Source organism: Cygnus atratus, chromosome 2, assembly GCF_013377495.2.
Source record: "Cygnus atratus isolate AKBS03 ecotype Queensland, Australia chromosome 2, CAtr_DNAZoo_HiC_assembly, whole genome shotgun sequence".
Lineage (NCBI taxonomy): Eukaryota > Metazoa > Chordata > Aves > Anseriformes > Anatidae > Cygnus > Cygnus atratus.
The window spans coordinates 86,860,109-86,877,266 of NC_066363.1; the positions used below are offsets into that span (position 1 = coordinate 86,860,109).

Genomic DNA, 17,158 nt, shown 5'->3' on the forward strand with positions numbered 1-17,158 from the left:
AAATAAATAAAGGAGCAGAAAGACTCCCCTCAGAGTAAATTCCAGCATTTCCCCATGGCCTCTTCAGGTAGGCAAGTGCAGAGCCGTGGTTTTCAAAACGTGGCAGGGAACATGGTGTCCTCCCTTTTGCCGTGTTGCCCTCAAGGACTGCATTCAGCTCTGGGGCAGCAGTTTTCCAGTTTAAGAGGAAGAAGTTAGGTTTAACAGGGGCTGGTTGGTGTGACGTGACGTTTTCAGAGGTGGGTTTTGGGATCCTTTCCTTTCCAGCACAGCTAATTCTAGAGGGTGGCCAAAGCAGTCATGCTTCTGCACATGCTCTCTGTAGGTCTCCTTATGGAAGTTTTAAAGGCTTTTCCTCACTGTTTGCTCATGCTTTTCTGACAAGTTGCACTTCTTTATCTGTATACAGTGCTGTTGTATTAATGGCTGTAATCTGAAATACCTTAAGTGTGTGCCGAGAGGATAAAACCTTAGGGCTTCCTGTTATACTTGAACGTGGCTGGCAGCCTCAGTAAAAAGGGAATGCCCAACAGTGACACTTACAGAAATGTTGTTCTGCACAGGCTTTGGCTTTCAACTTCCTTTTTAATCCTATTTGGCCTTTAGCAGCTAGCTGTGTTGATGCCCTCCTGTAATGGAATATCATTTTCCTTACTTCTTTGTGTTAGACAGCTTTGGGAAGTAGGGAGAATAGGTGCCTGCTCCAGAAATTCAAGGGAAGTTATCAGCACAGGCAGTGGGTTTGCAGCCTGCGTGTTTCGGAATGTGGGGTCATTGGTTTTTAGTTGGGTTCCCACACTGGTTCCAATAATACGAGCACAAAAGTGTAAATGCAGGCATTTACCCCTGCCACTGCAATCAGCTGAGATGTCTGGCTGAGGAAAGTACCGATGTAGTCAGATTGCTGCTGAGTGGAAGCAATTGCAAATGCAAATAATCGCACTCAGTTTCAAAAGCCATTTTACACGTTTAAAGTTGACTGTCTTACAGAGCTTGCTAATATGCTACCTCTTGATTAAGGTCACGGAAAGAGTTTTAAATGGGTAGCAGTCTGATTTTTCTCTCTGCCCATTTATCTTCAGTTTGTGGCCAAGAGTGTCAGACACCACTGAAGGAAGAAAAAGGTGACCTCCTAACCTTCAAGTGAAGTTACTTGCACAAACATTTATGTACAGATGTGTAAATACACGTGCAAGTTTGGGAGTTTGCTTATATAAAATTCATGTATGGCTTGACGTAGCAAACCATTTCCTCGACAGGAGCCAGTGCTAACTCACAATCTGAGTTTGCCAGGGAATGGGAGGTTTGATGCATTTCTTCTCTGATTGGCAGCTCTTCCCGCAGACTTTGTGTGTGTGTGCACACGTGTTTTTCAGCTTTTTAAAAAGGGCATGGATGTCAATACAAAACCATAACACAGGTGTAGCAGAAGGATGAGGTCTCATAAAGCTGTTTTCATCAGCACCACTCTGCTCTCCGGTGGGTATAGTGATGCAGTATGGCAAAGGCATCGCAGGATCCGTACAGGTGAAACTGGAGCAAAAGCCTTAGCTGGTGAAATGCAATTAGGAAAAAATTGTGCACTACAGCTAGGGATTGCTGAGCACATACCCCATGAGGTGTTTTTCAGTCTTACAGTAACATTCGAAAATACAGACTGACTTATAAAGTAATAGTCTTAAAGGACCATAAATTATCTTCAGAAGTGTATTATCATTTGGGAAAGACATACATTTTTGAAAGTTGTTGCTTTGTGTGTTTTGTTTAGAATTTCTGTGCTACCAAGAACTGTTGTTTGTTTGTTTGTTTGTTTTGTGAATAACTTGGAAATCTGGAAGTCAACAAACCCAAGCGGATTTTGAAATGTCTGTGAAGAGATACAGAAATAAAAACAAGGCTGGTATGTTTATTCTTGTCAGCCTAATCCTGTTCATGTTCTCCTACATTGTATAAGTGGAAAGAAAATACTGATACATATCCCAGTAGAATAGTAAATCAGTTTGTGATTATGGTTTTTTTTGTTTGGTTGGTTTTTTAAGCTTAGATGTTTTCAAGGCTCAAGGAGAAAATGTATGTTACAAATAATTTATAGGTTCTTTTTTATTCAGCTTTTTTTTGTTGTTGTTTGGCATGTGGAAAGAGGGTAGACAAAGCTCAAATCACTTCAATGAGTGTAAATGACTTGTCACTTCTTAATTATGACAATTTATACTAAGTTGCTGAATAAACCTACTGCCCTTACTAAGATAAAGTTTTCTTCATATCCCGGTAGCGGGAAATCTACCAGTTTACACATTTGTGTGCTTGCGTTTTCCCTACATCTGCAACTTCATAGTACAACAGTTATACATCTGTTTATAAACTTCCCTTTAAACAATTATAAAGAAAGGTGTTTGTTTTTTGTTTTTTTTTTTTTCCATCTGTACTCTATTTTCTACAGGTTTTTACAGCTGTCTGGTGAATACTTAAGACTTCTGTGCCTCTTGTTGTCTTTGCATGGTTTTTGCCTAGGCGGAGCTACTTGTGTTGTGTAGTTAATGTTAATAACTTCATCTGTAGACCACACTTCAGAGAGAGGTTGCTAGGTCATATTGCTTGCAGCCCAGCCTGGTTATGTCAAATGTGCTAAGTGTGAGTTCTGCTAAACTGGTAGCTTCCCAAATGAATGAGTGGGATGCTCATTGCATTGGCTGTCATTAGAAACTGTGCCGCAGGGAATGTTCTTGCGTTATAGGAATGGAGGAGAGGAAATGAAGGACCAAATGTGTCTTTTCATTCTGATTTATTTAACTGTTACACATACGCTGTCTTATTGTCTCTAGTGATGATTATGTCTCCAAGTATTAAGCTGCCATTAAGATGAGGAAAGAAATGGTGTTTTTTCCCAGTTCCCGCTACATCATGATGATATATGAAAAGCAGTGCTCTACCATTTAGTCCGAGGACGAACAGATAAAGGTTGACACTAATACCATTTTAGCAGCTACATTTTGCTTACATGCCTGAAAAGAGCTACGTGAAAACAAACATATGCAGAACCTCCTCGACTCTGCTGCCATTACTTGTCCTGGAGGGCTGCACTTAGACGTGTGATTCTGCTGACTTCAGGAAACCGTGCAGGAACTCCCTCAAGTATAAAAAGTGGCAAAGTAACAGTGGGGGGAAAACAGTGGTGTCAGACAAAATGGGATTTATGAGCATCAGAATCTGGTCTTTGGTTGTGGCTTGTACCTGGTTTGGGGTAACACCGTGGCTGGAGGTTTTGCTGTGCATTTCCCATGGATTCTTACGTGAAGTAACTGCACCAAGCGTACCTCTGGGTTTCGTTATGTTCCTAGCTGAGTGGATGAAGGGACCCTTGGGCCAACGAGTGGAGAGAGTCACAAACTGCTGTTTGTACAGCAAGCGTAACTGCCTGTGACAGAGAAGTCGGAGGAGAGTGTTCGTCTCGTCCAGTAAGAGAAAAGCTGGACAAAATAGTGCCTGACAGATGACAGTGCTTATTAAAGGTGTGCTATGTAAAGATGGAGAAAGAGTCATTGCCAGGGCTTGTAGTGACAGGGCAAGGGGCAACAGTTTTAAACTAAAAGAGGGGAGAATTAGATCAGATAGAAGGAAGAAATTCTTCACTCAGAGGGTGGTGAGGCACTGGCACAGGCTGCTCAGAGAAGCTGTGGATGCCCCATCCCTGGAGGTGTTCGAGGCCAGGTTGGATGGGGCTTTGAGCAACCTGGTCTGGTGGGAGGTGTCCCTGCCCATGGCAGGTGATCTTTAAGGTCCCTTCCAACCCAAACCATTTGATGATCCTGTGATTCTGTCTGCATTCCCCTGAAGCAGCCCTTCATCTATCACACAGGAACTACTGTATCACATGGGTGGAGTGCTCAGTTCATGAAAAATGTCGTCTTCATCCATATGTGCTGTGTAAGAGGGAAGGCCATTGTTCCAAATTATCATTATTAGACAAAAATTTGATCATTTTTTTTTATCATTTTATAACATTTTCAATGCTTTATTTAATGGCTTGTTGCTGTAGAAATTTTAGGCTTATCTCTGTTTGGAATTTTAGTAAACAACCTACTTAATTAGAATATTAAATATTACAGATGAGGGACTTTAGGAATGACATCTTTTTGCTGTTACTGTTTCCTGATTGTTAGTAGATGTTTTATTTTTTACATCATTTTCAATACTGAACAGCATAGCTACAAAGTAAAGTTGTGGGAGAGGGAATATCTGTTGTAGTTCCAGGCCTCACTGAACTGCGATTTGTCACAAATTTGCATGTTTTTGAAGTGATGCCATGAAATTTTGAAACCAATTGAAAGCTATAGATTCGCCTCGTTGAGCCATATCTGTGAAATTGAGTTCTAGTAGCATTGATCAAGAAGGTTTCCTAATTAAAAAGCAAACGTGTTTTTATAATTTAGTAAGTATTTTTCTCTTCGTGTAACTCCAGAGGGAAGGAGTCTTACCAGTGACTTGCAAATAACGAGGGGCTCAGGTTTGCTTACATTCAAGATTTCACGTGGAATTTAAGTGATTGCCTGAGATAGCTGACACTGAACGCTGGGTCAGAAATCTCCTCATCTGCTGATACTCCAGCACTGCAAGTGAACATGGCAGTTTATGAGCAATTACAAGACAAAGTTCTTGTCCTTAAGCCTGCAATAAAAATCTGCAGTACCGGGCTATCAGCCTGCTTGTAGCACTTTATAAACGCATGGTGTGTTTTTGTCCTGGGTAGAGTACAAAGCAAAGAGAAATCTGGAAGCAACTAGCTAGCGAAGGAAGTCTGAAATAAATAATAGCAATAAAAGCAGAAAGCAACACAGCAACAGACCCTATTTAGGCATTCTACACAGAGGGGCCGGCGTGAAAAGATACATGAGTGCATAAACAAATGACAGCCCTGGCAGGTGGGAAGAGAAGTGGCAAAGCATGGATGAGCATTTAGTTGGAGATGATGCTGTGCAAGCATCAGCATGTTTGGACTTTGGAAGTGAGAAAGATGTGAAAGTGGCGAGCAAGCGGAGAACGGACTTGAGGAAAAAATGTGACAGGCTGCTTCAGAGATAGGGGAAGATAGCAGATGATCTAAAAGTTAGAGGTCTGCATGATTTTTCACAGAAAAGGATTTTTTTTTAGGCTTGTGGCTACTCTGCTTGCGTTGGAGAAATGCAGAAGGTGGTTGTTTGGCATCAGCTGGAATCTGGAATGGGAAGGAGTCCAAGCAAAATCAGCTTTGTCAAATTGTTGACCTTAAGTAAACCTAGAATGTGCACAGATTATGGATTTAGAGGATCATAGTAATAACATGCAGCCACACTGTCATCCTGCACTCTGAGCACGGATTGCAGCGTGGTTTTTGCAGTGCTGTGATGAGATTTACAGTATACCACTTGTTCCTCCTTAGCACCGTGGCTTCCCTTCACCTCCAGCTCCTCGAGTGGTACAAGGATGTTGCAGATGCCACGTGCAGCACCTTCTCAGGAACACTGAAGAGGACATCTAGCAAATACAGGCGTTTTAAAGTCCGTATTTTTCTTAAATACGGATTCTAATTTGTTTGGAATTAATTTCACTGAAGTAGGTCATTTAAGTAATTATCTCCTGGTACTTCTATTCTGTAGAAGTGTTCAAAAACCAGTAATGTTTCAGAAGGTAAAAAAGGGATGACCCTTTTCTGTGCTTCACCCCTTTCTTTGAATTGCAGTTTCTTTTCAGAAAGTTTCAAATATTGCAAAAAGAATAGGTAACTTCTGGGAAATACATGAATTCACAGAATGTTTTTGCTGACCTCTCTATGAAAATGATCATTTTCAATAAAATGCAAGTTCCTGCTACCAAAAACGTTCAAAACTGGAAAAATTGCAATAAGGTTTTACATTAAGTTTCATATTTCATTGAGGAAAAAAAATCCTTTATTTTTAGTACAATATTTTTTGCTAAATTAATTTTCGAACTTCTGATGGAACTTAACCAAATTTCATCTGAATTATGAACCTGTTATGCTGGAATTTCATTAGAAAAGGGGTGGGGAATTTTTTGCTTTATTTGTGTTAAAGTATAAAGACTTCTTGTACCCAAGATCCCTTTGACTGATTTCTTTGGGGCACAGGTTCAGAGCAGAACCTGTGACTCATTCTGCAGCAGTCCCATAATTTTGCAGGAGCCTGGCCTTGCCCTTTGTGTTATTCAGGCTATAAAAAGCATTTGGTTTTTAAAAGGGAAGGAGAAGGAGATCGAGGAAAGAACAAGAGAGAATTAAAAGACGAGTGGATTTGTGTTTCAGGTTTCTCCGTGTGAGAAGTGTCGCTGTGAAGCCAATGGAGAAGTGCTGTGCACTGTGTCAGCTTGTCCCCAGACCGAGTGTGTGGATCCAGTGTATGAGCCTGATCAGTGCTGTCCCATCTGCAAAAATGGTAAGTGACTGCTGGAGAACTAGAAGGGGGTTTCTCGCAGAGAGATCCAAATGGCTCTGTTCTGTTTTTGCAAAAAAAATTTCCATTGCTTCCTTCTTCCCCAAAGGGAGATGGAGAAGGATTGCGTGTGGGAGGTGCCTTCCCCATGTGAGGAGGCAGATCTCCTCGTGACTGGGATGGACTCAGTTATGACCTACATGGATTTTTGTTACCCAGGAGACAATCAGAGTGTTAATGCCAGATATTCATGTGACTTCTGGATAGAAAATCTGCATAAACCCACTGTGGATACATTTTATGTATCCACACTAAAATGCATGCAGGCTCTTCATATTATCCACCTTTCAATCTGAGCAATAAAAGTTACTTTTGTTCTCCCTTCTTATTTGTTCCCCTTTCAGAGATTCTTCTCTCTCTTTTTTTTTTTTTTTCCCTGAGGCAAATCAAATGCACCTTATTGAGCTCATTTAATTTTCATAACTAAATGAATTAAACTCCCAAGTTTAATTGAATACTTTTCGTAACTAAATTAGACAGAAAGTCTCTCTACTCCCAGAAAGGGCTTGCATTAGATCAAAGTCTTGGTCTATTTAGAAGAAAAAATTACATGACACACTAGCTCATCACTTATAAAGAAGAAATGATAATTTATTAATAGAAATGAAAGCTGCAAAATCTCAAATGAAATTATATTTTAACTATGTAAAAAAAAAGACATTTAAAAATATTCAGATAATTTGCAGACATACATTATTTCTCTAGAATAGGTAGGTTCCGTTACATTAGCTAAAATAAACGGATTAAAACGGTGGAAAGGCTAGGGGAGGAGAGAGTGTACAGCATGTGCTTTCCCACAAATTCAACAGCAGATGATAAGGGACAGTTAATTGCATTGGAGGAGTTTCGTTTGTATGGGTACAGAAGTAATTGCCTTCTATCCCTTAATTGGTCGTTACAACCCTGAAGGAATTTGTTCCTGGTGGTGCAGCTTAAGGGCACTCTGCTTTCAGAGGTGAAAAGAGGCATTTTTTGAGGCATGGAGGACAGAGGGCACTCTTGGCAGGCAGGAGGTCTGGTTTCAATGCTGGGGATGGAGCTACAAGCACACCACGTTAAGTCTGCGTAGTCTTTCCCACTGAAGGTCTCCAGGGGTGTTGCTGCTGTTTGGAGCTCCCCTGGCTTTCCTGTCAGTGCATGTGCTCCCGCACTGTGGTGGTGGCCATCTCCTGCGGTTGCTTGCCTTTGAATTAAGCTGGTACGGCAGTGTGGGGCTTGGCTTGGCTGTTCCCATAGATTCCCTGATGCATTTCGCAGAAAGAGGGCCTGTTTCAAAAACCATGCATAAAAATGCCTTAGTTATGACACGGCTGCCTGCTCTCAGAGCACAAAAGCCGAATAACCTGAGCCCTGCCTGCAAGCAAAGGGTGTTCTCGTCCTCAGCGTCTGAGTCCCCCCCATTAATTGCATATTCCTTCAGTATACCCACAAGCTGGCATCACTGACCCAGTTTCAAACCAAGGTGACCAGAGCTGACTGTTTCCATTGAGCTGTCCTGTCACTTCTGTGCATCTCAGAGAACCAAGAGTGGTTTTCCTTGTTAGCTTTTAGACAAGGGGAAAAAAAAAAAAAGCCATTAACAATAACAACAAAAACAAGATAGTTCAAAAGAAGCTTGGCTTTTCTGGTTCAGCAGCTTTGGTATAGTATAGTAAAGAAATTCCTGAGGAATCCTTTTCCATCTGGAGAGTTGTTTTTAAAATACCAGGCTGTTTGCTTTCAGAGCTTATTTTAAAGTATTGGATCTGTGCAGTTTGCAAGGAACTTCAGTGAATTGCTAAATGTTTTAATTAGATTGGAGCAAAAGCCTATTGAGCAGGAAAACCTAGCCTGCCTCGTCCCCGTCATTTTCAAGCCTACTGGAACAAATGCACTGCGAATGTGAGTCACGGGAAACAATCCCAGCACTGTGCTTCAGGGTTGATCGCAGCAGAGATGACCTCGACGACATCATGTCAGTAACCCAAAAGAGCGTAGGAGATGCACAGTTTGCTCAGCCACATAACATGCATGGTGGGAAAGGTGGGGCCTGCCTTACAGGGAGGCCATGGAAAGCATGCAAGGGAGATAGATGGCTGCTTTCGCGCTCAGCATCCTGCCCTTGGTAGAGCAAGAAGAGGTAGGAGGTGAAGTTCGGGTTCTATGTGTTTACTAAAATCTGTGCACTAAAAATGCACAATTTTTGCTCTCAGATTTCCCTCCCATTCCTGGCACTTCATCACATGCAATGCTCTCCCAACTTGCCTGGCCTGTGGGTTGCTGGTGGTGAACCAGCAAGAGCTAGGAAAGTGCCTCCATCCCTAGCAGGACCACGGACAAATGCCCGATTAAGAATTGTAGAGGAAATCTCATGGAGGCCGCTCATTATTAGAAATGAGTGAATTCAGTCACTTGGCAGATGTGAGACACTGTGCGTTATCCCTTGTGGGAAGGAAGGGGTGTAGTTGACTTCTCTAACCTGATTCCACAAAAGTGCTGGCAACCCTTCAAAGGAGGGATGGATAGACTGTGGTGCAACAGTGCATCTGCATAGGTACTCACTTATTTTCAGCATTAGAAGTGAATGGAAAACTTGCAGAGTGAGGAACAGTCTTAGGTGTAGGAATTAATAACCTTCTGTATCACAGCCTGTCTGTCAAGAAGGAGCCTAGATACTTTCATAGCTGAAGATGTTTTCTTCTTTGTGAACAGGGACAGGTAGTACTTTAAAGAAGTATCTGTTCGGAAAAGTAGCTTACAGAAGGGATAAAAGGTGCACTTCACTGAGAAAATCTTTGGGTAGGGGGAATTTTCATGCTTTTTATGTCACAAGTCACTACAAGTGAACCATTTTATGGTTATTTCATCTACGTGCCCTGCAAGGAAGCAGTGTGGGGACAGAGAGGAATGGAAGAGAGGATTTCTTTGTGTGGGGATTGAGCTTCATGCTTCAGGTAACCAACAGCAGCAAAACCAAGAAAAATCCTCCTTAAACTTCAATCTGACTTTAGAGAGCTACATGGAGTAACTAGTGCCCTGTGCCGATCTCCTTCCTGCTTTACAGTCCTGGCAGTGTAGTTAGCTACTCCTGTGGAGGCAGGTCCTATTTACAGTGATACCGGTGTGTACAGAATCTGGCACAAACATTTCTACAGTCCGTAGGGAGTGAAGAATAAAGATAATAAGCATAGTGCTCCCTCTCCATTAGAAAAAGGCTGGGCATTTGTTGCCAGTGATTCGTTTGGGTGGCAAGGGGAGTGGTTAGTACTGAAAGTGAATTATTTTCCTAAATTGAATTACCTTGGTTGTCCGTTCCACTTCTGTTTTCAGTGTCGGAGCCCCGGTAGGCGCGCACAGCTGGATGCAGCCGTGCTTGCAGCCTGCTGCCACTGCAGAGCGGGCATGGGAGCTGCGTGTGTGTGTAGGTATGTTGGGTTAAGCCAAGAGTCCAGACGGAGCCTGGAGGGGAAGAACGGTTGCTAGACCAAAAAAAAAACCACAACCAGATTGTTCCAAGGTCTCCAACAGGTTTTCGTTTCTCTATACGGCTGAAAGATTGCCCCAGATAAAGTGAAGTTGGTTCTGGTGGCTTCTCAGCACTTACCTGTTTGGGCACTGGTGGTGTTTCTGCGTCTGCAACAGATGGAGCTACAGGTCTCCTGTCAGTGAAGGCTCAGAGATGCTCAGTCTAAAACATGACCACATGTCATGGTTATTGTCAGGTCTGTGTCATCCACTGGGGATGTCCTGCCTGTTTTCAGTGACCATGTGGCGGGAGAGATGTTGCTCCGGATGGAGTCATCTCAGGTGCCTTAGGTAGACTCCGTCAGGACCTCCTTTCATTTTTGGGGTTGTACTTAAATTGAAAATATGCGTCATGTGGCTGAAATGGCTGCTGCTAGTAAGGTGCAGGTCTATCATCATCTTTTTGGGCAGAGGGAATAAGTGGTCATGGTTTTGTATACCCTTACTGTGAGGCTGGACTTACTGAAATTTGCCCTAGTTCCTTTATGTAGTATTACAACTTTAATGTAAGGTGGTTTGGGAATGCTTCTGAATAGCAGGTGGGGAGCTCTGTCTGTGTGAGGTGCTCTTAGGGGTACAACATGGCTTTGTCTTACTGTGGGACTCAAATCTATTTTAAAATGGTGGAAAGAGGGTGTGTTGTTGGCTGAGGGACCTGTCCCGCCATGATAAGGCCAAGGGCAGATCCAATGAAGCTTCACCTTGCAGTTCTCAAGTGAGCGGCGTGTTTGCTTTTCCTGTAGCCCCAGCCTTACTCAAGCACCATGGAGAATCTGACCTGTAAAATTTAATGTCCTTCTGCAGTGTGTTTAAATAAAATATGATATTCCCTCAACCGTATATAGCTTGGTCTCGGGAATGGAGAAAGTATCATAATGCTGTCCCAGTAGAGGTCGAGACAGGACTATTGCAAACATCAGAAATTTAACTGCTGTGAAATTTAAATAAGCAGTACCTTTGATTCTCCTCTCTTCTCTCTATTTACCTTCTTCAGTCATGCCTTGGCAGTTAATTTATATAAAGCAGAGACAACACAGAAGTTTCAAAGTCTGAGGGTGGTTCTTCAGTCTGCATGAAGCAAGGTATCAAATCGGGTGGTTGTGGTGGTCTTCTATATGTAAAATATAGGAATCCTAAACTGATTGTAGGGTCCAGTTACTAAGATTGTAATAGTGTGTCATTTATAAAAAAGGAATTTTCATTAAAAAATAACATAGTGAACAAGAAATCCTTTAACCCTGATTCCTGTCCCACCTGTGCTCTATGCACCAACATGGTGTGTTCCCTTTTCATGTGTTCAGTTCAGGCATTCATATGCCTGTGTGTGGAAGGTAGTATTTGTTCCGTGTTTCTGTGTGTATCAGTCACTTAGCAAAAACTTCTGCACAAAGTTTCTGCTTTAATTGGCTGTATTTCATAAAATGATTTATAATACAGGACTGTTAACCAGGAAATATTAATGTTTCAGTGGGAAAAACACCATTAAAGTTGCATGAACAGCTGTATGTGATAAAAATTGCCTAGAGAATAGGTAGTTAGGTGAAAAACTGCAGCAGGTATTTTGGCAGCTATATATTGAAAACAAAGAAATATCAGACTTGCTCCTTTATGGCTGCCTTGGGCATTTAGAGTGGCTTCCAAATCTGGTAGCTGAAGTCAGTAAACTAATAATAGTAATTTTTGGTGTTGTTTTCTGCTGTTAACAAAGTTGAGATGAAGTTCAGTCTGCATCATCTTAATTTAAGGGACTCCTTTAACTCTACTGTATCTCTGTGCTTGCCTCTCATTTTGTCTCTTTACTCTGGAAAGTTGGTGGCAACACAAGCAACATGTGCTTCTAGCACAGAAATCACAGGATTTTGTTCTTGGGCCATATTTTCCTCTTAGATTGGATCTGATGTAATGTGCAACACTACAAAGTGGGCCTAGCAAAAATGTATCCCAAAATCACAGTCTTTGTTGTTTCCAACTCACATATATGTGCAGGAATGTGCATGCATTTGAGATACAGTGCTGACTTGTTTTCATGTTGAGCTGGCTAAGTAGTTGCAGGTGCTGTTGTTTCCTCTAAGGGCATTTCTCTAGTGTGTTTTGCTAACTTCCAAGTTATTTGGTTTATCTCATGATAAACAGCTATCAGAGGATGAGAAGGATCTGCCTGAAGACATGGCAAAACTACCCATTTATACTGAGCCTAAATCTGTTACAAGAACAATTCTCTCTACATACTGTATATATATTTATTGCATATATGTACAGTGTATATACATTTTTTTCCACTAAGAAGCCAAAATGCTTTCAGCAGGGAGTTCTGTTGTTGAAAGGCAGCAGTAACTGCCCCTGAGTACATAGCACGCTGTCGTTTTGCTCAGGCACGTGAGGGCAATCAGAAGTTATACTAGTGTTTAAAGTAGTACTTTCATATTAGGTAGGAGGATGCAGAAGAGCCTATTAAAATATAAAGGCAGTGTATCCTATAGGCATTCCAGAAATCACTCTGCAATATTTTCTCATTACAGGCTGCTGCAGAGAGCCTGAGCAGCTTTTCTTCAGCAGCCAGTTTTTCTCCTATCTGCAGGCTTAGCTCATGTGTCACACCTAAACTCTGCCCTATCAGTCACTCATGGCAGCTGGTTGACAGGGCTGTTGCTTTGCTGTGGGTTGAAGCAAAAGACTGAGAGAACATGCCCCAAACAGTTGACTGGCAGGGATGGCCCCAGGTGACCATGGGGAAACAAGCTGCCTGCTCCTCGCAGTACAGTCAGGACACTGCTTCAGTGTGTCATGGCTCCTCTGGTCTTCAGAGGTATTTAGCTTCAGCTCCAGGAGCAGAAAGATGGAAGCCAATTTAAAAATACAAAACAAAACAAAACAATAACAACAACAACAACAAAAAACACTGAAATTCTTGGGGATGTGGGGGAGAAGAATAAAATTTCTGTCAACTTTCATGATTACAAAAAAGTTCTGATTTACCTTACGTACCTTACATTGTTGCTCACCATGGCAGTTTCACACACCTGCCATCCTGTTTAGTCCTGGGTGCTGGTTCTGGTTCAGGCAGGAAAGTGACTTCATGCTAATATCCACCAGGGTATTGCAGTGAACAGTGTGCTGTTGCTTGATTTGTCCTGCCTGACAGCTTCTGTTTTACAGAAAGGCATGTTTGGGGATTTGCTTATTTTCCAGTGAATTGGGTATCCCCTGAGTTTGTATTGCAGTTTATTTAATTTTTTTTTATATCTTATCTGTCTCTCTGTATATGTGTAAATTAAAGATATCCTGGAGTTATATTGTGCCCCCTTTGGTCTCCACATACTTTATCCAGTGTTGATTCTTTGGTGTTTGAAGAAAGTTCTGAAAATGAATATTAAGGGAGGTGAAGTTTTCCTATACTCAGTCTTATTCTTTACGCTGGTTCATTAGAGAAGAAATCCCAGTGTTAAGGTTGCTCCCATGTTTTGCTCTTGGATGTCTATTTTGATTCTGTATACGTCACTAAGTGAAATTGTGGCAAAGATTCAGAGGGCATATTTAAAATATTTGTGTGCGTCTCACTGTATTATCCTTGGAATAAAATTCTGTACCAGTGGAATACCATAGTATTTGATTAAATTATGATCTCTTAAATTCTAAAACTCTGTCTTGTTCAAGATTGAGTTACCATAGGTTAATATATTGCCTGATATTAGCTGAGCCACAGCATCTGTCCACGTGAGCTCTCAATTGTATTCTATCTGCAAATAATTCCATTTGTAAATAGAAGCTATTTACTAGCTAGGTGCTACAGCAACACAGTAATAAGAGTACATGGCTGATTAGTATTTTGCAGTGTGCTTAAAAGGAGCAATGAAGAAAGACGTACACTTTGTGTGTTGGCTTTATATTCACTTGGTTTCTTACATTTCTATTTTATTAAGTTAAATCAGGCATCCAAGAATTTGTGTGGCTTTGAAAGGAAATGGAGTCTTACAGTGAAGTGTGGTGGTATGTTAGTATAGCTGCTTTCACACAATCCCCCCCCCCCCCCCCCCCCCAGAGGAAGAAGGGGAGAAGATATGATGGAAAGGGCTCTAGGGTTGAGATAAGGACAGGGAGATCGCTCAACAATTATTGTCACACGAAAAATAGACTCAGTGTAGGCAGATTAATATAATCTGTTACCTATCACTGGCAGACTAGAGCAGTGAGAACTAGGAGCAAAACTAATGACACCTTTCCCCACCCATTCACCCTCTTCTAGCTACTTTCCCCAAATGGCACAAGGGAATGGGGAATGGGGACTGTGGTCGGTGCCTGATGCTTTGTCTTTGCCGCTCCTTCTCGGTCACTCCCTGCCCCTGCTCCGCATGGGATCCCTCCCACGGGATGCCGTCCTTCCCAAACTGAGCCTGCGGGGGCTGCCCACAGGCAGCAGCTCTTCAAAAACTGCTCCCACATGGCTCCGTACCACGGGGTCCATCCCCCAGGAGCAAACTGCTCCAGCACAGGTCCCCCACAGGTGGACGGCAGCTCCCCCCAGACCCCCTGCTCCTGCGTGGGCTCTTCTCCACGGGCTGCAGCTCCGGCCCGGGGCCTGCTCCTGCGGGGGCTCTCCATGGGCCGCAGCCTCCTCCAGGCCACATCCACCTGCTCCACCGGGGGCTCCTCCACGGGCTGCAGGAGCAGCAGTTGTTTTATTTTTCCACTTTCCTAAATCTGCTCTCCTAGAGGCCCACCCAATGTCACTCCCTGGCTTGGCTCTGGCCAGCAGTGGGTCCCTTTTGGAGCTGGCTGGAGCTGGCTCTGATCTGACATGGGGCAGCTGCTGGGCCCAGCTCACAGAGGCCAACCCTGCAGCCCTCCTGCTACCACAACCTTGCCATGTAAATCCAAGACAATGATATGCTCAAAATCTCCCTTTACTTCTAAATGCAGTGCAATTTTCTGTGCTTATTTTTTCACAGAAAGTTAAGGTGTAACAGTTAAGGAAGATGTGAATTGATCCATGTGACTTACTGGTGAATGGAAGCAGAGAATTGGCTGATTTTGTTAAACCAAATTTTCCAAACTTCATTTCTTAACACGTTGCTATTCCATAGTTTGTTCTGTTTAACCAAGGTGGCCTTTCCACACAATGCAGCACTAGTAATGCAAATGCTGCCTTAACTCGTCATAACTCCTCCTCCCTTGGGATGTCTTCTTTCTTAAATGAGCATGACAGCAATTTCAGAAGGTTTTTTTTTCCAGTCCTGTTTAAACTGTACACTTTAAATGAAGCACAGATGTGATGCAGAACAGGAAAATTTGTTCCCAACGTTATTTTAACTAGGGGATGACTTGTATGCCTCTTCATATGTTTGGAAAAAGTCCCTGAAGGAATAGGAGTGACAGGCTCTTAGGGAAGAGGCTAAAAGACTTTATTTTCATTAATATTTGTAAGATTGCAGTGCTTGTTAATTTTTGGCTTGTTGCTGTAAATAGTGCCTTACTGTTTCAACCCACTGCACTGGGGAACTCCCCTATGTTGTGTGCTGTGAGAGTGCTGAATAAAGTCCCTGACGATAACCATTGCCCAGCAGGTCAAACATCTTTATCAGCTAGAAACTCAAGTGCTCTCCCAATTTAAAACCTTGATTTTTAATTTGGAAGCAGCTTTCACTTCGTGAACCTTTGGATTGCTTCCATGAGGGTAATTATCTATGCAGTTTTGTTTCCTTGAGCATGTTCAGGTGTACAGATGTGATTCAAAAAATAAATAGAAAATAACAGTTTTAAAATAATTCCTTACCTTCACCAGCACAGTTATCATAATGGTTAGCATTCCAAAGATGATAGACAACCAAAAACTTTGATTCCTGTTTTTATTTAGGAAAACCTTATAATGTTTTCTTGCTGCCTACACTGGCGCTAGTTAAATTTTCAGTAGAGGAATGACTTCCTAATGAAAACCACCATTTTCTTCTGAATGCCCTTTTCTCCTGCTGAGTCTTTAGCTCTCTTTGCTTCTGTGCTGGTAGCCCTTGGGTGAGAGTAATTCCAGCCTGTTCAAAATTCCATGCATAAAACCAGCTTACCTAATAGTCTTGCGGATGATGAGTATTTTTCTCCTCTTGGTTCTTGCAGTGTTGGGACACACTGCTGTGGCACGCTGGCTACTGACCACCTTCCTTTGAAGCACTTGCAAGCAGCCCATCCATAAGTCACACTCAGTTTAGCAGCTGAAGCACAAGGGAAGCAGCTTTTCACTTCATGCTCACCCAACATGTGATTTATTTCTTTCATTTTCCAATGGAATGGATCAGATGGACAAGTGGCAGGGGAAAAAAAAAGAAGCAGTGCATTGTAGCAGGACTCAAAATACTGTTGAGTGAATAGCATTGAGTAAAGAACATCTATATCCAAGCAATTGGCTTGGGGCCTCTTGTGTTTGAAATACTTACTCACCATGTGTCATGTCTTTTCTCAAAGGTAGTTCCACATGAGTGTGGTGTTAATTGCTTTTCCCAGAAAAAGTAAAGGTGTTGTCTCCTATGCTCCAAAATAGTTCCCATTCTGTTTTGATAATATGATCCCAAACCCTTGGTCTAAAGCCCGCTGGAACATTTTGAGTTCAAAATGGAAATCACAGGTTAAGCTGGGCAATTTGGGGGGAGATACGCAGTTTACTGAGTTCATTTAAAGATAGAACATAAAGAGATTCATGACTGTTAGTGATATCTTATGAAGCCAAGCAGCAAGACAGCACAATGGTAAATGTAATTCACCATACCCATATGTCAGGTAGTGAAAGAAATTGCTTGGATATTTTGATGACCTCTTGTTAAGATTTCTGCCAAGGGGTTTTAGTTAAATATCAATGTGAAATGCTTTCTGTAAACATCTGTCAGGCTTCATTAAGAAAGGCGTGCATTTATTAGAAGTGTGCTATTATATAAAGACTGGTTCCTCCCACCTGATTTGTATAATGTTGTGTGTTTGCTGAGCACTCAGCAAAGAGAGGTTGCAGAAGTACAGAGAAGAGAAGCAAGAAAGCTCTGAACACTGCTGAATATTCTCCTGAGAGAACAGATTAGGGCTCTAGTATTCATAGCACTTGAATCAGAAATCACAGGGTAAAGTGTTTTACTGGGGGAGAGGGATAGTGCCAATAAACATTTTCCCTGTACTCATAAGGCAAAATCAAGGGAAAA

General features: G+C 42.2%; 1 protein-coding gene across 2 annotated transcripts in view; it reads left to right on the top strand.

The window, feature by feature from the left end:
• VWC2 (von Willebrand factor C domain containing 2) overlaps window positions 1-17,158 on the top strand; it is a 56,725-nt gene that overhangs the window by 2,905 nt on the left and 36,662 nt on the right. For both annotated transcript variants that reach the window (XM_035552801.2, XM_035552802.2), the window contains exon 3: window positions 6,296-6,425. In XM_035552801.2, the coding sequence (XP_035408694.1) occupies window positions 6,296-6,425 (130 nt within the window). The remainder of the gene's footprint in view (window positions 1-6,295; window positions 6,426-17,158) is intronic.